Source organism: Rissa tridactyla, chromosome 3 (genome assembly GCF_028500815.1).
Source record: "Rissa tridactyla isolate bRisTri1 chromosome 3, bRisTri1.patW.cur.20221130, whole genome shotgun sequence".
NCBI classification, from domain to species: Eukaryota; Metazoa; Chordata; class Aves; order Charadriiformes; family Laridae; genus Rissa; species Rissa tridactyla.
Window position 1 is genome coordinate 69921542 of NC_071468.1, and position 27134 is coordinate 69948675.

General features: G+C 42.3%; 1 protein-coding gene across 1 annotated transcript in view; it reads right to left on the bottom strand.

The window, feature by feature from the left end:
* Positions 1-19813, bottom strand: part of NKAIN2 (sodium/potassium transporting ATPase interacting 2) — a 565330-nt gene extending 545517 nt beyond the window's left edge. Inside the window, exon 1 of the mRNA XM_054197204.1 lies at positions 19757-19813. Within this exon, the coding sequence (XP_054053179.1) occupies positions 19757-19810 (54 nt within the window). The 5' untranslated portion in view covers positions 19811-19813. The remainder of the gene's footprint in view (positions 1-19756) is intronic.
* Positions 19814-27134: the final 7321 nt, after the last annotated feature.

Consider the following 27134-nt stretch of genomic DNA (forward strand, 5'->3'; position numbering starts at 1 on the left):
CTCTGGCAGTTGCTACTGAGCTCCCATAAGCTAAGACTTTCAAAGCTACCAGAAAGGCATTTGGATGTCCATTTTATATTTAAATTTTAACAGATGTGGGTGACTGAAGACAGGGGCAACTTTTAAAAACTTCACTCTTGCACAAACTCAGAATCGGTCTGTTGAAAGCACACTTGCTTGAACTGAAAGACACTGGAAACATGAAGAAACATCACTGACCTTTGATAAGCCCAGAAAGCACATCATGCATCTGATAGTACCAGAACTGTACTTACAAAGACTGTAGGCCATAAAGAAGTACATTTTAACTGGAAGGGGGACGTTTTGGGTGGTGGTGCGTTTTTTTTTCTTGTCTGACAGATGGCAGCAAGTTCATGGCAACAGTAATCGGATGGATATGCAACAAATAAACCCCAATGCGCTTTTTTTCACCCACATTCAAAGGACAACACAGCCAAAGAGAAGAATCAATTAGTAAAAGAATAGCTCAGTTCTGCCTGTGGAATACCAGGGATATAAAACATGGGACAGACAGCAGAACCTCCATTCTGTGCCAAACATGGTCCAGGCATATTGAAAAGAGCACCCAGGAAAGATGAGTCCAAAAAAAAAGAATCTCGATTCAAACATTAGAGTATCTTCAGCTGTTCTGGAAATTGCTGTAGGGGGCTATTCGGAGAAATAAAAGAGCCATAGAGGGATACTCAAAGGCAAAAGACCACAATCCAGTGAAGAGTTCCAGTGCCCTGTGCGCTGCCCTTGGCCCCTCACATGTGGCATCCCGCGCCTGCAGGGGACTCTCAAACTCAGCCTGGGGCAGGCTACGCACACACGACGCTGCTCTACAGAGAGGGCAACAGCGCTGAGAGAATGAAAAGAGCAATGCTACAACAATTATCAGGCTGCCCACATTTAGACTTACTCAGTATTTCTCCTAGGCCCCACAGAACTCAAAGTATACTCATTTTTTTTGTTATTGTTGAAACCAGCTTTAAAGTCTCACTGAATAAAATCAGACCATGACCAGTAACTTAGCAGAAGAAAGCAAGCTTAAGAAATTTCCTTTTGATAACTACTGATGATGACAGAATCAACCATATCTTAGAGTGCAAGTTAAAAAAAAGAAAGAAAGAAAAGTTACGTTTGATCCTTCTACCTTAATCCTGCTTTTCCTGACAAAGCAACTTGATATTGTAATAAAAGTAGTGTTTATGAGGAATCTTCTTAGGAATTTCGTTAGTGTTTTTAAGAAGACTTTTTGTTTCATAAAGAGACATTTGTCCTGAGGCCTGAATCTAGTTTTTTGGTAACAGCAATGATTAGTGTAACTAATCTTTGAACCACTTTACTAAAAAAGAAATTAAATAAGATCACTCCTGAAAGGGAAAGCATCAAGGATTAAGGCTTCAGATCCAATTCCCACTGATTGATGTCATGACTCTGGGCACGTGACTGAGATTATCTCTACCCAACTCAATAAACAAATTCCCAGTATAGATCTGGTCTCATACTGCTTATGCATCTTATAACTCTATCACGGAAAACAAGTAGAGCGGTCCAAGGAACTGAGTCCAGGTACATTTCTTTAGGGAACTCTTCAGTTTCACATATATGAAGCTCAAGCCTCTTTTTCCTTTCTCTGTCCTATTCTATTTCTTTCTATGGGAAAGATCCCTTCCAACCTAGACAATTCTATGATTCTTGGCCCAAACTGAATAAGAGACGGATAGATGTTCCCATTGCTCCTGGGCTGCTGGTGAGGGTATTCTCTCTTAAGATGGCTGAGAAACAAAGGCTTCAGTCTCAGTCTGCGCAAGAGGGCAACAAATGGGTGCTCTTTTCTTGTGTGCGCAAACCAAGTCACTTACTATGTGAAAAATGGGCAGCACTACAGCTACCACCACTCCTTCTCCAGACACATCGTGACAGAAAGGACCGAGCCTCTCCTCAGTACCAAAAGAGTGACCTCAGCGTCTGACTCCAGCACAGGTTGCAGGTGTGGATCCTGACCCCACAGAGGTGTCTAACATGGGCAGTGGGTGGGCACCTAAACCCAGCCAGGAAGGGGAACAAGATACCTTCCCACCCTCAGCACAGCCCCAGGAGTACTTTAGCCTGCCCTGCCCACCGTGTTCACTGCAGAGAAACCAAGCAACTAGCCTATGTTAGGACCTAAGGTAAGTCCATGGAATTAATTTAAACAGCTTTCACTATATTGACTATTTCTTAGCTTACCAAGTAACTAAAGCGGCACAAGTATGTAGTCTTCAGGCCTGACTAGCAGCTAAGGTAAGCTGGATGAGTAAGTACAGAAGAGCAAACTAAGGGAAAATGATTTAGCCTAGACTTATCAATGTCATACCAATAAAGCTTTAGGGGAATTTTATAAATACTTAAATTTTGAACAGAATTTTTTTTGTGGTGATTGATGAACTTCAGGAAACAAACAGAGATGTTTTTAAAGGACTACTAAAATGAAGTTAGAAACAACCACTTAAAAGCTCACATCAGCAAGAATTAACCCCCTACAAAATCAAAATAACACAATTTTTTATACATTCAGCAACTACAAAGCATGTACAACTCAATAAAATAATGAAAAGAAAAATGGAAAAGGAAAATTATTTTATGTTTTTGTAAGCTAAGTGAGTGAAAAAGTAAAGAAGAACATGTTTCAGAAGTAGGAAAAACCTGCAAACTACCACTTTGTCTTAGCCAAAAGTTCTCTCCCTGTGGGTAGTCTTAAAAATACTATGGTTGCCCAATCGTAATGCATTCTTGCCTTTATCATTTCTCTTGCTAGTGTGGGCTTAGTTTTGCTTTAAAAATCAACATTTATACAACTTATGAATAAAAGGTTGTCTTACTGACATTATGCAGGGTCCTCAATTTATGTTGACTCCTTTATAGTAAACTCTGAGCCAAAGCTTGACTATAGTAGACTTTCTAAATATATTAAACTACAGACTATGTTACAACTTTTATATTACTGGGTTAAGTGTACTTTTAAGGGTTTTTATAAAGTGAACTTTAAGTGTGCGTGCTTGCTGCTACGGCACATAAGCTAAAAGTTTTTTTTTTTTCCCACCCACACCACTCAAATGGATCAACTGATTTCTCTCTCAGGTGAGCAAGCTATGGGTGACTGGAATAAACAGAAAGGCAGGGTATTTCTCCACCAACGAAACGTCCGTTCTGATGGTCAGCAATACTGGTTGCTGGCAGAACAAAGACATCTCTGTCTGTGTGTGACAGTTTGTCCATCCCTGTTGTCTCTAAAGACCTCTCCCTTCCACGGGGCGTCATCCTAATGCCTCTAAAGAATGGCCAGAACCAACGAGATCCCTGGTCGGCAAGATCCATCAGCAGATGTTCTCTGTTTGTTTTCGCTTCTGGAGATTATACCATCTCAGAAAAGGAGTTCTGTATTTCTTTGTACCCAGCAGGGTCCTGGGTCTTGCCACCTCCACTCATTATTCAAGTTACTTTTTCTTTTCTTCTGCTCTCCTTCCTTTTCCTCACAAATTAGCAGTCTAGCATTGATAATAATAGTAGGAAGTGGCAGAATGAATGACCTTTCCCATTTAATTCAATGACATAAATATGAAACATTTATCATTTACTCAGCTTGTAGGTCTGCTAAAGACAAATTCACCTGTGACACATGCATCAAGATAAATTCATATCTCTTTCTCATATACTTCCATTAGCATGAGATTTATCATCCATTCTCCTAAAGTCTTGAGTACCACCCATGCAGCGTAGGAGAAGATGACTCTATTCAATTCAACAGGATTCTATTTTAAAAACTCACAGCACACACATTCAGAGTTATGACTCCATTCAGGCATATTTGCTTAAGCTGCTCTCTCCTTTTTTGCAACACAGCTGAAAATGGACATGTAATCCATTGCTTATACATACCCTTTATTCAACATATTGTTTAAGACTTTGCATGTGCCTAAGTTACATCTGCTAATCTTTTCCCCAAGACGACCAGTTTTCCACCTCAAGCTGTAGAGGTATATTAGTTTTTCTTTGAAAGTCCCCAACTCTGATATATTGAGTGTTATCACGGATGCACTGCAGTACACCTGCAGTACCTGACACATCTCTGCTTTAAATACGAATTTGATGTTAAATATGACATCTTTACACATCACTGAGACATACTTATTTTTCTTCCTGTTAGATAAACACACATACATTTCCTGTATATCTATACATATATTGAATAAATATTTCAAACTGGCATGCTTTCTTCAACTTTATGAATCCCTGAAAAACTGTTATTCATTTCAACCTTTTAGATTTCAGAGCAGTATAAAAAGACGTTCATCTAGGGGAAAGACATCTCTGTGAAATTAAATTCCCAAAATTCAAAATCAGTCCCATCTGTGATGTATTTTCTTTCCTTTCTCTTCCCTCCATCTCTTCTCCCTATTCCTTCATCCCCACATCTTGTGGTGTTCTGTTACTACCTCAGAGACCAGTTCTTATTCTCCTAACTGCACTTATTTAACTCAATAAGCCTTACTGTCATTCCATTCACTTAGTGTCAATGGATTTTCTTTCACTAAAGATGCATTTCCCAAGATGTGTTGGGGAACCTCTATGCCTCTCTTTCCCTTGTTTTTCTCCAACAGAAGTGATATTCCTGTGCGTTTTTAACCACAGTTACCTATGGGAATAAAGATGATAGTCCAGGGAACTGTAGCTGGATTTGTTTAGCTAGACATTGCCTCGTCACCAAGCAGATCACTGACTAACTGCAACCAAGAAGATTCATGAAGCCTCAATGACATACAAAAGAACCAGAAAGAGTGAGTGCGTCCAGAAATATTTCATGTCATTCATCCCAGTGGCCAGTGCGGCCCAAACTATGACAACTAGTAGCTACTTAGTAGGCAATTCTTGCTGCTTATATAGCCTAGTTAATAGCTATATAAGCAATATTCCTCATAGCAGCAGCAGAAGGCAAGCTAATACAACAAATATCAACTAAGCAGTGGCTCTATCTACCTTTTCTTACTACCAAGACATTTCAAGGAAGTAATATAAGCAGGATCTGCGTAGTTAAAAGATATGAACAGTGACAAAAAGAGGGTATGAAAGCAAACTGCGCTCTCATACTCCATTAGTGCCTGTCAGCTCTTAAAAAGCAGAGGCTCAGTCATATTATGAAGTTAAATAGTCCTTATAAGGATGAATTTTATTAACTCTATTTTACAGATTTCCTGTTTACAATTATATCCATCTTATTACATATGCAAGCCTGAAGAAAGAGCCTCTTTTTTGTTTGTTTTTTTCTTGATGTATTGTGCAGATCCATAAGTAAATGCTCTAATTTAACAAATCTGGTTATGGCAGGGTGTGCGTGTGCATACGCACGTGTGTGTGGCAGGAGAGAACGGTGCAAGCATCTACCTTTCAACTCTGCTTTAGACCTGGCCTGCTTCAGAAGCAGCACACCCCATCACACAGCGTGTCTGTCAGGATAAGCGATAACAGCCCCTGCAAAGGAGTCTTTTATCCTCCAGATCCTCTGTCAGCACGCCACCAAAAGAGACTAGGGCCCTACAGCTGGTCCAGGCAAACCACAGGCTACCTAATGAGGAGAGCTTGCCTGTGCTGTTGCACAACAGATGAAGGCGCTGAAAAAAATATAGAGGGGTGGAAAAGAAGGAGGGGGAGAAAGAAACAAAAAAAAGTAAAAAAAAAAAAGTTTTGGCAATATTTTAACCAACCCTACACTTAGCACAAAGAAGTATACACCAGATGTGCTTGGGGACAGAAAGAACATAGGTGTTCTGTGTACTCTAGGCCCCTAATTTAGGACCCGATATTCTGTATCAAGTTGGCAGAGATACTGATTCTTCCAGAGGATTTAGAGCACCTAAGTGAAGTTTGCTAAATGCTAACAAAAAGCAGTGAATTCCCCATGTAGGGGCACCTGCCTGCCTCCATCATCTTGATAGGCAGCCTAGGCGCTGAGGAACCTGGTGGGAATTCCTCCCAGGCACTTGCATGAATGGGGAAGCATGGCAGCAAATAAAGAAAGAGGTACAGAAAATGACACAGATCTCCAATAACAAGCACTACAAAAATCTAATTTAAAATTATGCTAGCTGGCTAGTGAAAGAGCTTGTATTACTTCTGTATTCATAGGAAAACTGTGAAGGAGACACAACAAGGAAACAACCATATAATCTTTTGCAAATATAAGTACTCTTGTTAGAAGAACTTCATACACACATATCTTCCCTAAGTGATCATTAAATGCCTATGGAATGTGCTTTCCCTTTCCAAGGCCAGCTTCCTTGTGGTAGCACTATTCACGGTGTGGCGTATCCAGTAAAAGCACTGTGGTGTAAAACATTCTTCTTCATGAAATTAGTAAGCTAATAATGTCAAAGCAAATATTTATCTTCTTACATTGTAGGAACATTAACTGAAATATGGGATTTTCTAACCCATTTTTAATCAAAAATGAGATGGTGTAACATTTCTGAAACATTAATGTGCAGGCAAAGCGTGGGATGAAAATCTAGGCAGAGCAATGTAACAAAAAGTAGTGCCAATCAGAAACATTCATGTAAATTTGTAAAACTACTTTTCAGCTCACCATCAGCTCCTGCTGAGGCAATTATTGATCAATATTCTGTCAAGGATAACATAATTCTAGAGATTTATTTTCTTTGTCCCTCACCTTAACCTAAGACCTGCTGAATTTCAATTGAAGTAAATAAATCATCTTTACTTTTTGACCTTTTAAAAAATATTCACTAAGCACATTTTATCTCTATCAAATTTGATGTTCTAAAGGGATTCAGGTGGCCGCGTTGGCATACTGACCTTATACATATTCTAGGATGGCTATGATGTAGTGCACAATACTTTTAGTAGAACTGCACAGTTACTCACCATCGCACACTGAACATTTGGGTCTAGGCTGAACCTTATGCAAGAGGCAGCACAAACCTGCACCACCCTAGGAAGGATCTGCACAATTAGGAAGACTGAATTGGCAGGGACCACAACATTCATCAAGACGGGTTCCTCACAAATGCAAGTTGACACTTAAATGCAAATGCTCCTGGAAGATTACCCATCCTTTGTCTCAGCAAGCACGCTTCAGCACTCTCCTCTCAACAAATATCACACCTTCAACATAAATGGTGTAAAGCTCTAAGCTACAAGGCTCCACTAAAGAAGATCAGAGACAAGCCGGTGCCAGTCTCAGGTCTCTGCATGAGCACAAGCCTTCTCCTCCACCTTCCTGCTGGATTACATGGGTGAGAAATTGACGCAATTCACTGTGAAAGCATTTAACACTGAAAGAATGTGGCCAACTCAGTGGCCATCACTGCACTGGAGTAAGAATGGTGCCACCATGGCTCGGCCTCCTGGATGCCACCATTCACAGCTTACATGGAGGATATTGAGTATGCGCTCCTCAGGATCCCTCAGGGAGAGATCTATAAGATCCACACAGGGACTCATCTATAAGAGCAGACAAAATCTTGTCCTAAATTATGCAGGTGGGCCTAGGGTGCAGAGATTAGTTCCCCTGAAATCTAGAGAGGTTAAAATACAAGGTTTGCAACTCCCATAGATTCCAGTTATGACAGACATGCCTTCTAAACTGCCTCAGAGTGCTGTTCTAAAGTTCTGTTCTGCCTCTTCTGGCACTTGCTGGTATCACCGGTTTCCACTTTTACAGAGATTTAAAATATCTCAGACAATTGGCCTTCCAGTACCTGAAGGGGGCCTACAAGAAAGCTGGGGGAGGGGCTGTTTGCAAGGGCATGTTGCGACAGGACAAGGGGCAATGGTTTTAAACTAGAGCAGGGTAGGTTTAGATTAGACATTAGGAAGAAGTTCTTTACAATGAGGGTGGTGAGACACTGGAACATGTTGCCCAGAGAGGTGGTGGAGGCCCCACCCCTGGAGACATTCAAGGCCAGGCTTGATGAGGCTCTGAGCAGCCTGATCTAGTTAAAGATGTCCCTGCTTACTGCAGGGGGGTTGGACTAGATGACCTTTAAAGGTCCCTTCCAACCCAACACATTCTGTCATTCTGTGAATTAAAAACTTTTTTTTTTTTAAAGTTTAGCACTGACCGTGATGCTATTCTGCATTTCTCTATTACCTAACCAGTCCAGCTGGGAGGGCAAATAAATGCCCCCACCTCCTCAAGCCATTTTTATTGAATGTGTCCATACTTATGCCAAACATCAGAGCAGCTAGGACCTTCAGTGCAGTCATTCTCCAGAGATCTCAAACTGAAAGGTAACAGGGAACTTACTATCAATCTAGGTTTTCTAATTAATATAAAAACATACTAGCAGTGTCAAAAGACAGCTATTTTTAAATGGTATAATCATAAAATGAAATGTCAAATATTAACTGTTCAATCCATTCATCACTGTAGCTTTGTATAACTGTCTTGTCTTAAATTAGTAAGGAAACTGTCTGGAATAGATGCTGCAGTTTTAAGACTAATAGTCTTCGCCTTCCAAAAAAAGTCAGGGCTTGTGCTCACCCAGAAATCCAATTAGTCACCACAAATACCGCAGACCTTCTAATTTGCTCAAATTTTGAAAAGCAAACAAAAAACAGCAACAAAAGAGAAACCTACATGAACACAAAGACGTGGGTTTACATCCCCTAAACCAGTCTGAGCTGCCCACTATGGAGATCTGAGCAGACAGAAGCAAGTGCTAAAGGATGTACACATGCAACTCATTACAATAGCTAAAATGCCAAGAGGTGGTTCTTGAGAATACATTCTTGGGTTTGGCACGGCCAACAAGCCTTGTTGTTCATTGCAAACATGTTTCTCCGGCTGAGTTTAGATTAGCTCCTAACGGCATTATGATGGCACCGTGCCACTTCTAAATTCTTCTTTGTTACAAATTGGTCCAGTTCTCAGCAAAAGTGACAGCAGGCAAAGCACCACTACCGCACCTGAGGAGCTTTGGAGAGGTCACACCTTTTTTAATCCTGTGGAATTAGAGAGAGACTGAGGAGCTACCATAAAACGCTTACAACGTGGAAACACCCCCTTGCGCACCAGTCTTCCTTGTGGCTGCTCTTGGTTGATGGGGACCTGAATAGTTGGCCTTCCAGTGAAGGCACTCAGCATGGTCTGAGAGACTCAGATGTTGTGCACTCAGACAGGGCCTTTCTTACTCACCTGTTAGAAGGGCCAAGTAATAACTGCTGGAAGTTCAAAGCCTCCTTACAGGCACTGCACTCTGAACAAGCATGTGAATAGTCCCAGCTTCATCACTGCTTCATTCCTGGTTTTACACCTGCGTTAATGAACTGAAACCATGAAAGATCCAGCATCCCCCATCGGTGTAATGCAGAGGAGGGTTACACTCATAACTTCTATTATTGTCAGTGATAGTTACGTATATGTGCTGGGCAGAGAGGAACAGCTGTCCTCTAATAAGGCACCAGTCATGACAAATACAATACTGACACGGGACCCACATAATTGTCTTCAGAAGCACACTGCAAAGCAAAGAAATGCCAGGAACCAGGAAAAACCCACAACGTTCTCTCCCCAATTTTTTTTTTATTTCAATTCGCAAGAACAGCACATTTCTGCAGTAAATAGAGCTTAGTAAACCAGATGCCTTTTGTTATTGTCCTTATGCCTATCTGTGACATTATACAACAGATACCACTTTATCGGTGTCCATAAATAACTCTTATTATGCATCTGAAAAAGCACAGTTTAGCACGACGCAGAACAGACACCATCTCTTCCAGCGGTTGAGGCCAAAAACTTTCTTCTGTACCTACCATTACGATCCTACCCCGGGTGACTGCTTTCATTTTAAAAAATAAAGAACAAAAAAAAAAACCAACCCAAACCCAAAATATTGTACCAGACAGCAGCTCCTCTAAATATTTTGTGAGGTTGCCAGCACCAGAAAGAGGCATTACTAGGTATATTGCTGAATGCTGCATCCAGCTTATTGTGGTATTCCCTCTGCAAGGACCAAATTTACTGCCAGCTCCACACTCAGGAAAGCCAGTCTGATAAAATCCAAGACAATGAACTCTGTTTTCAGGATATGCTGAAGCCCATGCCTTATGTTAACACTACCAGTGCCATCATCTGGCTTGTCACCAGCTGCTGCCTGTGACTGCTGCTACTGTCAAAGCAAATAAAAGCTAACTGGCCCCAAGGGGACAGATGGGTGTGGCCAAGAACTTACAAATAAATAAAAAAGGGTTAATCAACTAGTGGCAAAAATAACAACCATATTTTCCATTCTTTTTTTTTTTTTCAGAGAAGCCTCTTATTCTTTTGCATTCCTTTAGCATAGAAAACAAATGTTTTCATTTGTTTTACTGTCATTTGCTCTGCCAATTTGAACAGTGATGTAATGACACATGACTGCCTGATATTCAGTGGTACTCACAGCACCTTTGTCACTGGTGGCTCAAGTGCACAATGAACAGTATCTTGAGTTTAATGTATTTTTTGCTTTGTGAAGGCAGCAATGACACACAACGGGCCTTTTTCTCCTTTTGTTTCTGTGCTCTGTAATAGAACAGCCTGCCACAGAGACTGTGACCAGAGCATAATGAAAAATGCCAGGCCATTGTTGGCCATGGCAAAAATTTGCAAACTTCACATTTTGTTTAATTATTGAAGAATGGCTTTTCAAAGATCCATGCATTGTTCTAAAGAGACATCGTAGCATCTATCTTCCTTTCCTCACAAAAGCTTTTTATCTTCAAACGAGAAGAATATACTTGTTGAGGGACAATTAGTAGTCCATCTACGAAGGAGTTTAAAGGAATTTTTAATTAGTAAATTGACCCATGGTGTGAGTCATCTGGAAAGGGATTACATCGTTTTCTAAGACAGTTAAGCTTTCTTACAGAAATATTAGTCAGTGCCTTAGATTCAAGACCCTCTATTTCTTAGTACTATCTTGTTCATGTAGACCAATTTCATTCCCTACTCGAGGATCACTCAGAGACAGTACATCTTATTCAAGGTGAACAGGGGCAGCCCTCTGACCCTTGTTCTAGGCCTCTAGCACGACTTCCATTCATCCAAGAGAAATGTTATGCTTCGCTTGTGTTTACCCTGCCTAAATTCTATAAAATAAGGATTCTATAAAATCACCTTTAGTATAAAGATAATACCAAAGATGAGCAGGCTTAACTATATAATGAAGTAAATAAAGTTGCATGCAGAATAGAGGCTGGGGTTTCGTTGCCAACTGGGCAGCTACTCAAAGACCCCTACATAGTCAACGGAAAGAGGCAGCCACCTCCAGAAGGTGGTTCTGGGTCTACTCATTACATGCTTGAATGGGATAGCATGAATCTCTTTCCCGTCATCTCCAAATGGTCCTGCATTTTTTCCTTCTGAAAGGTGACATGACGTATAAACATGACAGGCATCACAATTTCGACATGCCTCTCAAAAATTATAGAATTAACCTCATACGCTGCCTTCTGTGCAAAACTCTACTAATGAGAATTCCTTCACAAGAAAAGAAGGGTGAGGAAACCAAACCTTAATCTGTTATGGTATGAATATAGGATATGACAGACTTTTTCTATTCCCATTCAAGTAACTGGTAACTTGCCACTAGAGATACAGCCTAACATCCCAACTGAGAAAAAAATCAGAAAGAAAACCCCAAGCCCCAACGTTAGAAAGCTACTACTTCAAACAGGATAGGAAAATCTGAGATTCATTTATGTCATATAAGTGGTACTTTTACTGATTTTAGCAATCAGTACAATAATGAGCATTTCTTATATACATTACATCATTATGTAGGCAGCAGAGAAGCAAGTTTGTGTATAAAAGGTAAATCTGAACCTCAAATGAAAGACATTTCAAGGTATCCGGATATATGTAAACATTTAAGTAGGAATCAGCAGAGCCCTAAACTTATAAACATTTCTCATAAGTTATGTATGAATTAAAATCAAGTTTTTTATTAAAAATGCATAAGTATGATCTGTGGTGAATAGAACTATTAGCTATGCATGTTTACTTTTTAGTGAACACAGAAATCGGTAATTTTTCTTCTAAATGTCATTTCTATCAGAGGGTTATAGAATGATAAAATGCTGAAAAAATTCTCAGATGCATCCAGCTGCTACATATACATCTAGGGAGAGGGGATAAAATAACAAACTGTCAAATGTTTATTTGCCACAGGGGCAAGAAAATGTCACTTCACCTATTGTGACCATTCTACTTTACCAGTCACATAGCATTCAACAGCCCTTCTCTTTCACTCACCATAATAAAAAAATAAGGATTAATCTGGATGACAATAAACTATGTGATGCTTTAAAATTACTGTGTTTTCAGCATACTCTTTATGGTCAGACATTAATTACAGTGGTCCATGTCATTCTCGCTCCTGTTGGAAGCCACGGAAAATCACCTAAAAACCAAAGAATTGGTTTTATCCATTTGATTTTAGCATATTTTTTTAGGGGATCTTAAAGGACGTCTGGACAAAAGCTGACATTGCTCCGGTGAAACCAGGCTCCTGCAGTCAATGAAAAGACAAACACCTTTCCAAAACAGCATGTCTCAATCATTAAAATCAAGAAGGCGTCAGTAAAATGACTAGTGAAAATGCAAGAGGGAGGAAAATGTAAATAACAAGTACTGTAAGCGGCAAAACTGCATACAATGGGTCTGTGATCTCTTCTCTTTCTGCCCCTCCCAAAAAGCCTACTTAAACTGAAGGACCACTTTATTTAAGACACAACTCTAAAGGGCAGTTTAGGGCAAGAAACAACCTTAGGCCGCCTAAAGGAGTCCCTCTTCTGGCCACAGAGGAGCCTACAGAGATTATTCCAATTTTGTCAGACCATTAATACCCATGCCCCAACCAAATATGAAAATATTCACTATTGTGGTTCTCCACTAAATGTCACTTAAATTCAGAATCATAAGTAAATCTCATAGAAATTCAAGATTTCTGACACATCTTTTCTCATTGGGCATAGCTGTCTCTTTTGGCATTGTACATCCAGGACAATCTCTTGAGTGGAAGCAGTGTGGAGTGTATGGGGATACCTAGGTAGTTCACTGGGCACTGACACCAACCTCCAGAGCAGGCACTGGCTGAACCTCACCAGGCCTTAAGCCCAGGGAAGTTTCTCAAAACTTCATGCTAACTGAAACTAGATGTTGAGACCCATGTGATTAGATGCACCAGGACATTGAGAAGACCTCCAATGGATTTAGATTCTTTGCTGGAACGAGTTACCAAGTACTTGTTTACAAACCTCGTCTGCTGCACTTGCATTGTATACATTCCCACAGCTCAGTCTGGGACAGTAAAATCACTACCAACTTTAAAACATTATGTTTCTGCTTTGAACCGTTCTGCAATGGAGCCTGTTCCTTTCTGTTGACTACAGAATGAGAGATTTCCCTCCACTGACTACAGAGTTTTTAGTGTCTTTTAGAAATGCTACTTAGTGCTTTTTGTAAAGAAACAGAAAAAGAAAAAGAAAAAAAAACAAAACCCACCCTGCTGCTCATCATTCAAGGTGCTAGCTCATATCTCTGTCAATACAGAATTAATTCCTACTGCCAAAGATTTGCCTCATGGCTGTACAAGAAGAATAACTTTGCTAGATATTCTAGGTCCCTATATTCAGGTAGTTTATTCAACTCCTCTTCTCTCAATCTATCTAAACCTTTCCCTCCTACCCATCATCACTGTGTCTGAATGTTGAGTCTGCTCATTGAACGCTAAAGAAGTTCAGCTTCAAAAAGCATTAAACTTGCTATTCAGCTGGTCTGAAATCTTCTACCCCTGTAACTTGAAACAACATACTCTGCTTTTCTTGAAGTGCATGATTGGTTATTCACAATTATTATTCATTCACACTTCTATGACAAATAATACTGTACCATTCATAGTGCACGTCAAGTCACTAAAATTAAATGACATAATGGGTCATTACCTCTAACATCCATTCTTTGTATGCATCACTATTTTTGACCTCAAGTTATCAGAAAAAAAAAAAACAGTTTGGTTATGAATCTTCAGCATTTTACTTCAAAAACAGAATAGAAAGAGTGTTTACTTTTCTATCAAGGTCTTACTTAAACCTAAAAAGGTTGCTACATATTTCTTTCATAGCAACAAAAGATGTTAGCTCTCTGAATTCATGATCAAGTCCTTGTTTTATATATTCCCAGCAACACCTCAAAATCTATTCCTTAGTATTATACAATAGCTTTCAAACAAAGATCTGCTGAAAGTCTGCCATTCACAGGACTGTTTCCTTTGCATTGCTAGTAGGATCACGATGGGTTTTGGATACAATGAAACTAAGACATTCACTTTCCTACCAAAATTGAAACAAAGCAAGAAGGAGAACTTTAAGGAAGGCACAGACACAAGCTGTTGACATAGTCACAATTTCAAAAGCAGTACTTAAACATAAGTACTGTCCAAAACACAGAAACCAATTCTTTCTACTCTCTTCCTAGACTGATAAACCGACTGATCCACAGCCTGAGAGCAGTAACAACATCACTTTCCATTCCACATGGAAAGCCCGCTTCTTTAATTCCCCTTTAGCTAGCAGAAAATGTAGGAACATGTACATGTCATCAGAATTTTCCATTGCAGACACTTTCTCCTAAAGCTGCTATTGAAAACCATTGGCAACAGCGCCAATGAAACACAATTAAAATACACACGCAAAAAGAAAAAACAACCCTCCCCCGCAAAAAAAAAATAATTGGGGGTTTAAAAGAACCTAAAAATGTCACTACCACTTCCTATAGCAAAAATGAAAAAAATAAACGTTATGCACACTAATTATGTAACTTGGTGTGCTATTGGAAAGTACCCTGATGGTACTTTCATGGTGTAAGAGTCTATATTAACAAAAATATGTTCTTTATTACATAAAGCTGCTGAGTAGCTAATCCGAGGGAGTATCTGGTGTGAATGCCTCCCCTTTGCTCTGGGGGACTGCAGCTCTAAAATCTGGCAAACCTCACTCCCTGAAGGTCCAGAGACAATTCAACCCACAACCTGTTAAAACATGAGGTTTTCCCCAAGCAAAGATATTCATGTGCTAAAAACCTTGTAGGTAGATTTGTGATGTAGACTATAACTTGCCATGATCACCATTCCTGAAGTGTTTGAAGGAGCATAAGAATGTTTGCTGTTCATGCTTAAAAATGGCAAACCAAAACTTCACAGGACTGATCACTAAGGCAGACTTTTTCACTAAGAACCAAGCTCTGTTACATGTACTGATGTTTTATAATGCACGAGAGACTTGGAAGAGAAGAGGACACTCTTCAGTCTTATATCATGCGTGCAATATAGACATCAGAAGAAGTCACAGAAGACATAACGGTAGGTACTACTTCCCAGTTTGTATGTAATTCATCTCCTGTGTTTGAGTGGTTCCACCACTTTACGGGCCTTCATGTGCAACAAGGTAACTCAATATGTGTTTATGGACATCGGTATCACAGGTAAGTATAGAAATTACCTCAGCTGATAGCGTTTTTTAATGAGATATTTGAATTTTCTCTTAATTCACATTATTCATTTGTGGAAAAACACAAAACAAGGACATTTCCGTACAAGCTTTTTGTTAGCATTTTGACCATTTTTTCCATTAGCTCAAAGCAAAGATAAAGACTGGGCCTATGTTAGCAAAAGCAACCAGCTCTGTGTGCCTTTGTTGTTCTGCTTGGCCGCAACAACACACTTGGACAGCGGCTTCAGCCAGAATCGTAACTGGAAGAGGTCACAGAGAGATACAACCAAGTTGTGGGTCATGGGGCTTACGCCCCAAACAGTGAGGCGTTAGTGAGGAAAAGGGAAGACTGCAAATGTCATACATTGATGTCTGTGAAAGACACTGATTTTCAGAAACTGCGGAGCCTTTACCCGCTGTAGCACACGCTTCTTTAGAGCATCAGACTGAATACCACAGAATTGCTAGCTGAGCCTTGATATATATGCAGCCTGTTTACAAATTTTACACAGTTTTTAATACTTACCTAAAATATCTGAACTGTATTACAATCTACTTTAAAAAAAAAAGAGAGAGAGAAGAGAACAGGCAAAATGTACAAAAAGAATCATATAAATAAATTCGGATGGAAACTGAGAGAAGGCAGGACAAAAGCTGCATTATCTGTCATCTAAGTAGCCTTGGGACTATGGCGATCTTTGCCTGATGGATAGAAACAATAAGGCAATGATTTCTGGAGACTCCAAGCTTCCTTACGAAATGTTGTCCGTTCTCATCACCGCACTTGGGAAGAGAGATTCTAAGCTGCAAACATGTATTACTTTTTACTGTTTTGCCACCGCTCCGAGTCTTCCCAAGTAGCAATAGAGGACACATAAAAAGTTTCAAACTGGTTTCCATGGGGCTCCTGAAGCCTTCCCAAAAGCGCAGAACCAACAATAATCTTGGCAGTTTCACCTTTGCAGCTCTTGCTATTAAAAAGTCCAAGCAACAAGATATTAGTGTTACTGATGTAAGCTATTAATAGAAAAGGAGACACCCAAAAATAAAGAGGTTTAAAGGACAAAATGCAATAGCAGAGAATTCTTTCAATGCAGCCGGGATGGTTGACATTCAACAAAAAACACCAGAGCCCCTAATGCCCGGGGTTCTCTTCAGAAGGACAAAGGGCAAGAAAGACCAAAATTATTATCTGAAAAAAATGAAAAGATATTTTGAGATCATTAGCTTGGCATACAGAAGGCAATGCCTTGTTCCTAACATCAGCAAAATTAGCTTTTACTTGCTGTTAATTCTTCTCATTGGCTACAAATGCAGAGGAAAATGAGCTGTCAAAGGTTGTTTTCCATAGTACAAATGAGAGCACAAACAGGAAGGTATATGTATGTTAATAAGCAGGGGAGCAATGATCAGTATGCCCTTGAGATCAGAAACATTCCTTGAGCTTTCTGATAATCTGATGGTACAGTATGTTGCCTTAGCTCTAAGCATTTGAAACGCGTTTATGAAAATGATTCTGCTTGCGCAGGGTCTCTCAAGTTGATGTAGCTCTACTCCTGCACCAGTATTTGAAACAACCACCTTTTTTTTGCCTATTCGCAGACACTTACATCATCTATATACGTACAACATGCAACAACTTCTCTATTGAACTGCAGTGTTCTTCAATATTATTTATTGTACAGTGCCTGCAAAGACCAATTATATCACCACACCTTAGCTCTGCAGAGCTGGAAGAAAATATTTTCATTAAAAAAAAAATGGAAGAAAGCCTTCTTTTCACTTTTTTCCTCAACTTTTTTCCTCAAAGAAAAGTATATTTTATACTTCAAACATGACCATTTTACAACTGAAACCCAGGTATCAGGAATAAAAGTTCTTCATGTGAAAAGCTTTATGCAATTTTTTTAAAGTATGGTTACCATTGTAGAAATGCTTCCCATGCCCATCTCCTCGTGCCAGATAACTTCTTCATCCTTTGTTTTTCATTTACATCTGCATTAACGTGGCTGCTAATTTGGGGATGAATCTCGACATCATTTGCTCCCTTAAGTAGCCTTTACCTAAAATGTAGTGACAACTGATCAATCACCCATAGGCCTACTCAGGAGAGTTAAATCTCCTTGACTGAAAACTCATGACCTGTTCCCATCTGATGGTATATGGCACAGGAAGAAATATGACAAGTCATTTTAATAAAGTGCGAAGAGATCATTTTTTCCATTCCCAACTACTTATTCTCATGTAAACAATTATTCCTGCTTTGAACGTATCTAAATGTCATTACATAGGCTAAGTGTGATTCAGAGATTTGTGTTACTGCTAGCCTGTCCCTTTCTTGCTCAGTAAAAATATCCAAGTTTGCTTTCAGTATATGAAAATATGTTAAAAGTTCACTTAAGCTACTCCAGAATACAATATTTACTTTTTGAAATATATATATTTGACGCTGACGTTTACAACCACTTTGAAGTAGCTTACAGTAATGCTACAATTCTACACCAGCTTACCTGCTCATCCAACTGCTGATACATTCCTATGGGGCATTTCTGTTGATGTTTTTGCTATGAGTTTTGTATGTATTTTTGTCACCATGAGTTGGCAAATATGTTTCTTTTCACAGACTTTCAGAACAATAATAATTTAAGCACATTCCATAGTCGTCATAGTTTGTTGAATGCATTAAAAAAAAAATAAATCAACTTTTATCAGTAAAAGGTACAATTCAAACCATTTTCGTCCCCCTTGCTGAAACTTAAACAGGTCTGAGGAACTTCAGTGATTAATTTTATGTTTCCAAATTGCTGGAAAAGGTTACATTCCTACCATTCCACTCAAGATTCACTACTCCTATTCAAGACTCTTTTTTTAGACAGTGTGCATGAATAAATCACATCTGATAAAACACATCCAGCTACAAAGAATCAGATAACTTACGTGGAGAACAGCATATACAAATAAAATATTTTCCAGCATACAAAAGAATTAAGGGTTGATTACACCCGATAGAAAGACCACAGGCATTTTGAATTTCTGATCTGCTAACACATCTTCCTTTTTCTGTGTACTGTTTTACTGATTTTGGTCCCTGAAATCTACTGGGGTTTTTGTCTGCTGTAGTTCTCCTAGTACCTGTCTGCAGGAGAGGAACTGGCGACAATGATGGTTGCTATTGATACTGACTAACACTTTCTCAGCAAAACTATTCAGTAAGACATCGAGGGATGGAGTAATATGAATTATTTCCTGCCTGCTGTAAGGTTAACTGCTTAACAAAGGTGCTTCCAGCACCTGTTCTGCCAGCACCCAAACACTTGATCTAATGAAAATAAGAAATGGGGCATATTCCATTGATGGATCTTTATCTGTGTGTCACTGCATCCAAATCCATAGGAAGTCTATACATCATGTACCCGATTTGATAACAATAAAATAATCCATGTATATATTACAGAAAGGGACATTTTCTTTAGTTTCTTAACTTTAAACCCAGTCACTTTTAAGGTGCTACAATACAATTATACAGTCTAACCTTCTTGCTAAGCAGATCTATTTTTAGGCAGTCTCTTTGTTATTGTATCTCAGTGCCTACTTTTTAAACTCAGTCTAGTTTTGCCGGCAGCTGAGCTTACAAGTGCTGCCACATGTCTCTCCTCTATAGATAAGTATAAATATATAATTGTTGCAGTTTCTGTACCAACATAATGATACAACGTTAACATAAACTGCTCAGTAAGTCTGAAAGACAAAAAAAAAAAAAAAAAAAAAGGAAAAGGGATATGCACATATACACCTGCAGAAAATCTCAGGCATAACAACTTCACACACACACCTGTATGGCAAACTGTTTGCGAGCCATGCATCGCCCCTGCCACGGCTTTACACGAGGCCAGAGGAAACCAGGTACCAAGTTGAGACAACGCTTGGGAAAAACTGCCCGAGTTTACGATGAACTCCGCCGTGCGCCCACCGCAGCCTCCCCAGCAAAGCTGCCGCCAAACTACCTGTAACGCTGCCTGTATTTCCCACCCCGCTCCCTCACCCCTTTCCCCATCCCGGCCCCCGCGCCCCTTTTCCTCTCCCAAACCCTCGGCGCTTCCCGCTCCACCACCGCCCCCCCCCCTCCCGCCGGGCTCCCCCTCCGGGCCAGCGGGGGAGCCGCCCCGCCGCCCCTTCCCCCCCCCCGCCCCCGCCACCTCCGCGGGCCGCCCCCGCCGCCACTCACCAGCTGCGCGCCGCACACCGCCACCAGCGTGCACCGGCCGCTGCAATAGCCCATGGCTCCCGGGCACCCCGCGCCGCCGTCCCGCTCCGCGCCGCGCCGCGCCCACTCAGGCGGCGGGAGAGCACCGCCCGGCCGCCGCCCGGCTCCCGCCTGCCGCCGCCGGCGCGCCCCAGCCCGGGACCCGCATGGGGGCGCGCCCGCCGCCCGCCCGCCCGCCCGCCCTAACCGCGGCCGCAGCGCCCGCCGCCTCGGCGGCCGCCGGCAGCGGGGCCGGCCGCCCCCGCGGAGGGCGGCAGCGCCGGGGGAGGGGGGAGGGCGGCGGCGGCGGCAGGTGCCTGCAGGAGGAGCAGCAGCCGCGCTCTGTCGCGCAGCCCCGCAGGCATCTGGGCTTCAAAGTTTGCCCCCTCAACTCCGCTCGCAAACCATCCGGGCTCGCAGCCGGCTGCGGCGCGGGGGGGTGGAGGCGGGAGGAGGGAGGGACGGGGAGGCGAGGCGAGGCGAGGCGAGGCGAGGCAGGCGGCGGTGCTGAGCTCTATTCACGCTCAGAAAGCGGCTTCCCTCCTGCCCACGGCACAGCCGCTCCCTCCCCCCCACCCCGTCCTTCCTCCTCTTCCTCCTCCTCCTCCTCCTCCTCCTCCCCGTAGGGCTCAGGCAGCCCCAGCAGCGGAAAGCCCTCGCCCGGGGGCTACCCCGCGGAGGGGCGGGGACGGGCGGCTGCCGCTTTGTCTGCGAGGGCGGCTTCACCCTCCCGGGCGCCTTTGTCTCGGCGGGACACCTCTCCGCGCCCAACCCTCCCGAGGATCCCCCGCACGGCACAGGACCGCGGCCGCCCAGGCACAGCCGCCCCACGCCGGGGGAAGGGAGGGCGGCGGCAGGGGCGCGGAGCACGGCGCGGCCGGCAGCGGGGCAGAGCGCGGCCCGCCGGTGCGGAACGGCGCGGAGCCGGCGCGGCCACAGCCCCGCGGTGGGGTGCGCTGCTGCCGCCTGCCGGGCCGCGGCTGGCGCTGCAAGGGGGAAGCCGTCCCCCAGCCCGCTCTTCCTCCGCGGCTGCCGCCGCCGCTTCGGCCGGCAGCGCGGAGAGCTCCCGGAGACCTCCACGGACACGACGGCCCCCCCGCCCGACCCTGCCCTCCGCATCGGCCTCCCTCCCACCCCAAGCAGAGGATGGAGGGGGAGGTAGATCAGACGAGGCCGACTGGGAGGGATCCGGAGCAGAGGCCCCAAGCTGCTGGGTTAGGGCAAGAAAAGAAGGACAAGACCCGGCAAATTTAGGAAGAATATTGATTGGTTGCAGGGAATTGGTCCTGCTCACCATCACCACGGGGAACATCCATACTTACTGGCATGGTCCAGCCTTTCTCTGCTGTCAAAAGCATCCAGAATACGTAAAATTGGTGGGAAATGATATGTCAAATTCTGGTCTGTCAATCAGCCTCCAAAGGCTTTTACTTGCTGTGTCATCAGCAGCAGTCTTGACATTGCATTCGGACCGGGTTACTGTTTTGCTGAGCTGCCCATTAGCAGAGGTAGTTTTAACAGTGGCATCAACAATTATGAACTGGAGGAACACCACTAGGTTTTCTGCGCACATGTGGATGTTTGCAGCACAAATAATCCGTGAAACTGGAAGATCTCTGGAAGTTTAGAACCCCAGACAGTTTGTCTCTCGCTTTCCGAGAGGGTTTGTCAAAATAGGTGGCAGCCTGTCAAATGAACAGTTATGACTCCTAAAATGCCCTATAACGTAATGAGCACTCCACAGGGGAGCAAATCTCACACAAAGGTGACACTGGTTGTCCTTTACTCCATAAGGACATCCTTCGGATTGTCAGCTTCTGTGCTATCAGAAACAGTATTGACCTGTCAAATCGCTGGTCATGTAGAGTACCAAGCACAGGGAACACATTCCCTTTAGGACCTAAGGAGACAACAGCTTGGGAGAGCTGTGTCTGAGAACAAATAAAGCTGTGGAGCTGCTGAGGCTCAGAGAGCAGAGACATCAAGCAAGTGGCAGACAATAGCTCAGGTACCTCTGGACGGAGTCTTTCTTGACTTCTTCAGCATGCCATTCATGCATTTTACAGAAGTGTCATTGGTGTGCAGACATTAGTTGGCATTATGGTTGGTTGAACTTTAGATTTGAACTAGACAAGATGTAGCAGTAGACTCTGCAGTTGCTGTATAAGTACTTCTGTCTCCTCCCAGGCATGTTAGTTTTTGTGTAATGATCTCTTCTAGTAGAGTGAATCCTGCTCGACTGAGGAGTTGGGGTGGTCAAAAACCAATGGAGAACGCTTTTTATTTACTCACAGCGATTGTCTCCTGGTAAAACTAACAAAGTGGCAAGAGCAGTGTATCTGATCATCTGAGACTGGGAGCTGGGAAGCTAACAGCAGAAAGGGTAACTTGTACTCTTTTAGACTCTTGAGAGGAAGCTAGTGTTCTCTGTGTGTCCATAACTAACCCGGTTGTTTATTACAGTGGGAGGTTTCCTAAGGAAAATGTGGGCAGTAGTGACAGAGTCCAAAAGGACGATCCCCAGGGACTCCTACAGCTTCCTTGACCTCCCTAATTCTTTTCTTTTCTCAGCACCTTCTCCTATAGTGTTGCTTTTTTAGTAAGAATATCTACTTCTTTGCACCTCCTGCACTTCAAAGTAGTTGTGTCTTTGCCACTGTTCCCCATTTTCCCCTGGTCTATGGCTTACCTTTTCACACAAACAGTCTATGTCACTTTTATCCATTCAACCTCTCCTTCCTTTGGGCTTCTCTGGGTTGTCTCTGCCCCATTTTCCAGCGGGAGCTGAGTAGCCTTTTTCACTCTGTCCTACAATATCAGATGTATGAGTATGGACTACATTTTGTCCCGTCTCTGCTTTTGACCAGAGCTGCTTCGTAAAGTCCCTCTTAGGAGCAGAATAAGTCCTCAGCAGAGGCAGATGAAGTCAAAGCAGTCAGTTGTGTGAACTGCTCTGTTCCCCGACCTTTCTCTGAGCTCTGGTGCTGTTTCCCTCTGCTGCTGTTCCAGTCTTTCCACCTTTCCAAGCATGAACCTTCCAAAAATCTGAGATGTAAAGAGAAAAGTATCCCTCCATCTCTGTTAAATCTTGTTGACAACAGTGACGTTTAGATTCTCTGAGAGAGTCTCCAGCTGTAACCTGCCGTTGAGATGTCAAAGAGGATTCCTCCTCCTTGTAGCCAACAGACTCACCACCATTAGGCTTGCTGTGGGCTTGCCTTTGCTTGCTCTGTGCAATTAGAGAAGCTACAAATTATATATTGGGAGGGGAAAAAAAAAGGTTATGGTATGATTATGTAGAGCAGAGGCGGGGGGGAAGGATGACTAAAGCACTACCCCTGAATCCTTATTAGACTGCTCCCTGCTCCTTGAGCACTTGAGGAGAGCCACAGGAGAGCTACGTTCAGCTCTTGTTAGGTCAAATGCTCAGGGCTTTTCCCAGGCCAGTCTAAGCCTGTTCTTGGGGCCCCGCAGCTTCAGCATGCTGCAAGATCAGCTGTGTACATACAGTAATATTGTTTTGTAGGTTCCCAGTTAGACTCAACAAAAGGCCTGTTGTGTGTGCTCAGTGAGTAATTTCCAAATGTTCTTAACTTTGTCAAAACAAAACCAATTTTCTGTGCAGCCAGGCTGTGCAGTGCTCTTCACCGAAGGTTATTCCATGCAAAATATTAACTTGCAGGTTTCAGTGGTTTCACCAGTTGGTTTGTGACCATAAAGAAGCCACAAGGAGAAAAAAAGAAAACAAGAAGATAAAAATAGGTTTTCTCTGTTTCCTTTCACTCTTCTCATAATCAAGTGTAATTTTATTCTTATTTCTATAATTAATCTCTAGGAAAGAGATCGGTTCCAAAATTTGTGACAATCACTGATGAATGGAAACAGAAGGCTACAGATTCATTTTACGGTCCCAGTTATAAGAGCTCATTGCTAGTGCCCGTATACCCATGGTGTCTGCTCTTTTGAGGGGAACGGGGAACACACCTTTCAGTGGCATAATGGCAAAACCCTGTCCCCCCCACGGTGCCTTCCCTGTGATTTCACAGGACTTACTAATCGGTTGTTAGCCTGTCCCTAGCCCGTTCCTTCCCCAAGCCTGGGGGAGCGCCTGGGGGTGAGAGAAGCCCAGAGAGGGCTGCAGCTACCAGCCCCCTGCATCAAACCTGCAGCCACCAGGGAGAACAAGGACTTCCGAGAACAAGCCACAGGCCAAACGAACCAACATGAAGGGCCACAAGCGCCTCATGAACCGTAGCTTATATATCCCTTTCCCTTAATAAAACTTTTATGTGAACTCCGTCAAAGCCAGCACAGCGCGGATTCGGCAGTGTTTCATCCCAAGCATTCCAGCCATGTAGGAGCTTGCCCTCCCCCGTCACCAGCACCCTGGCTGCCCCGGCTGTCGCAGGCACTGGTAAATCAGCGTGGGCTTCTACCTACTGTATCCGTTCTAATACCAAACCAGGCTGAGAGTGCTTGGTAATTGATAATGTTGTCATCAATAGCAAAGGGAAAATACTGTTTCAATTTAACTAACACCTTGTTAACAGAGCAGACCTTGCTGTGTGACGTGCATGTACATTATCTGGGGAAAAAATCAATTAGGGGGGAAAATACATGATTAAAACATAATACAAAATTATTGCAGGCTTAAGCACACTGCAGTAAGAATTCTATTCAAACCTGTAAGACTGTAGTGGTATTAAATTATTTTTTGAACCCCATACCTACCATGAAGACTGAGTGTCAGGTACTTTTTTCTCCTCCTGCAGGATTTCAAGACTTGATTGCCCAAATGACAGTTTACTTATTTTACTGTCACATACTTTTGTGAAATGCCATAACAAGTTGATTACAGGTTTCACATTTTGCATAGTGACAAAATCATCTGTCATATAATAGTCTGATGCCTGAAAGCCATTTAACTAAGAAGCAGTTTCTACTGAAAATAATGATATTTGGAACATTAAGGTAGGTTTAAATACGTACATCTTCTAAGCAAATCTTTGTTTTAACTGAATGAGAACACCAGTATTAATCCCTTTCAGGCATGAATTTAAGACTTGTAAAAGTCACCAGACAACAACTAGCCAGAGGGTGAGACAAATTAGGAGGGGCATGGCTTCATGGATGAAATGAAGGGCAGAAATGGGAAGCTGTGATACATCCCAGCTACTGCAAAGACAAAAAAGTACTTGGCTCCTATTTGGAAGACCCATTATTCCTACCTACGCTGGAGATCTGAGGCCGTGTCATGCACACTGGCTACCGGAGAGAAAAACAGGCTCCCTTTCCCCTCTGCACAGAAATACTCGGTCACTGGAACTGGTGTGAAGAGAAGAATAAGATTTGCCTTCCTTGTTCAACATTATCCATACCTTAGATGAGGTATAAGTAATAGAAGTAATAAGGATAATCCATTAATTTAATGTATTCAGTTTCTCGAGTGATTCTGAGTGACTGGATTTTGTGAATAATGTGATGTATCATTTCCACCTAGCAATGCTTACCAGGTTTCTGAGTGTCTGGATTTTGTAAATAATGTGATGTATCATTTCTACCTAGCAATGCTTACCAGTAAGGGAATTTTCTGGGCATTTTGTTATTGCTAAGGAGTGGATGGAGTAGCAGTAGTAGCATTCTAACTTCTTGTGTGCGGGCAAAGTATAAGCTAGTTTTCAAAACATGAAGGGAATAGGACGGGGAAGCTCAGCAAGCTGTTAGATTGAAGAGAATGATGTGTCCCTGGCACTCTGTCATAGACTGACTTTGTAGACAATGTATCCATCACATACCTGCCTTTATCAAAGCTAGTAGAAAATAATAGTAAATTATACATGAGGCTGAATGCCAAACCTATCTTGAGGGGTGCTGCAGCCAGGTGCTCAGCTGACCTCCTGCAGTGGGATGCAGCACAGGGCTCCCATTAGGTATGAGCAGAGCTCAGCAGAGCAGTGCCCAAGGATGTCTTTGACCTTCCCTGGCCGCCAACTGCAGCACACCACAAGAGGCAAAAACCTGCTCTGGGGGCACAGAATAGTGGCAAGCCAAGTGCTGTCACTGAATCTTCATTGCTGAGCTTGTTCTCTGCCCAGACTGGAGAGACAGCAAGGATGCAATGGCTCTGGCATTTCTCAGACAGCTCCACCATCTGTGGGTGAATGGGAAAAAGGAAGAATCGGAGGGGAGGAGGGACTCCTTGCCATGTTGTCTTGCTTCACACAGAGGCAGGGTTAAGAAAATTGTCAACCTGGAGGCTTACTACTGCTCTCTGTGGACATAATTTGTACAATGTTTTTTCTTAACTAATACCATTATTTTCTGTGCTTTTATTAGCCTTTCTGTGGAAAAAAAAAAAAGTCTAATAATGCTAACACTACTTTATTTTTAGTCAATGCTTTATCACCTGTGGATGTTAAAGCATTGTGTAGGTAAATGAATATTATTGATCCTATGTTTCAGCAGATCTGAGCACAGAGGTTTGAAACACTTCTTATGTTAGGTACTTTGGACATTGACATGGTAGATTTTTGTTATCTGTTTTCTATAAACTTGTGTAACCTTTAGCAAGTCGCTTAAACATTCTGCTTCCTATATAACTCATCTGGAAAATAAATGTGTTCTCATTTTGCCTAGGGCAAGGTAACACAAGGGAGAAATAATTTTCCTAGCTTTGGAATTTCCTTTCACTTTTAAAATTTGCCAATGTGGAGGTCAAATTATTCTTTGTGACTGTTGTTTTTTTTATTTGCTTCATTGTCACAGAATCATGGATGCATTTACACTACCAATATATTTTTAAGGATTCTACTATTAATATGCTTGAAAGTTGCCTTTTCTATAGTCCACTGTCAAATCTGATTTCAATTTATTAATTTTTTATTTATTAGAATCTATTTAACACAATATTTTAATGTATTTTAATTCTGAAATAAACGGGCTCTGTTTTCAACAAATATTTTGATTACCAGTGAAACTAAAATCTTGGCATTTGAATAACACAGGGATATTTTCTTCTGTGGGGAAGCTGTGACAGAAGTGTGATTGCAGCCTTAGAAATGGAGAGGAAAAAAAAAGTCCTATGGGAAAAGAGGAAAAAAAAAAGGCTCATCTTCAAAGAAGAGACTTGATGGGCAAATAAAAAAATAGAAGGAACCCTCCTATTGCCTTTGTGGTGAGAACTCTTCACCATCTAAGCATCTGGAAGAGCTCTAGCAGTTCTCAATCGCAGCCGAACCTTCACGCTCTGTATAAAACTGCAACCCGTCAAAAGAGGGCACTGTGCTCATGTATAGACACAACACCTGAACTCGGAAGCGGCCGTTCTTGTGGATGCCTGTGGATGCACCGATTTCCAGCC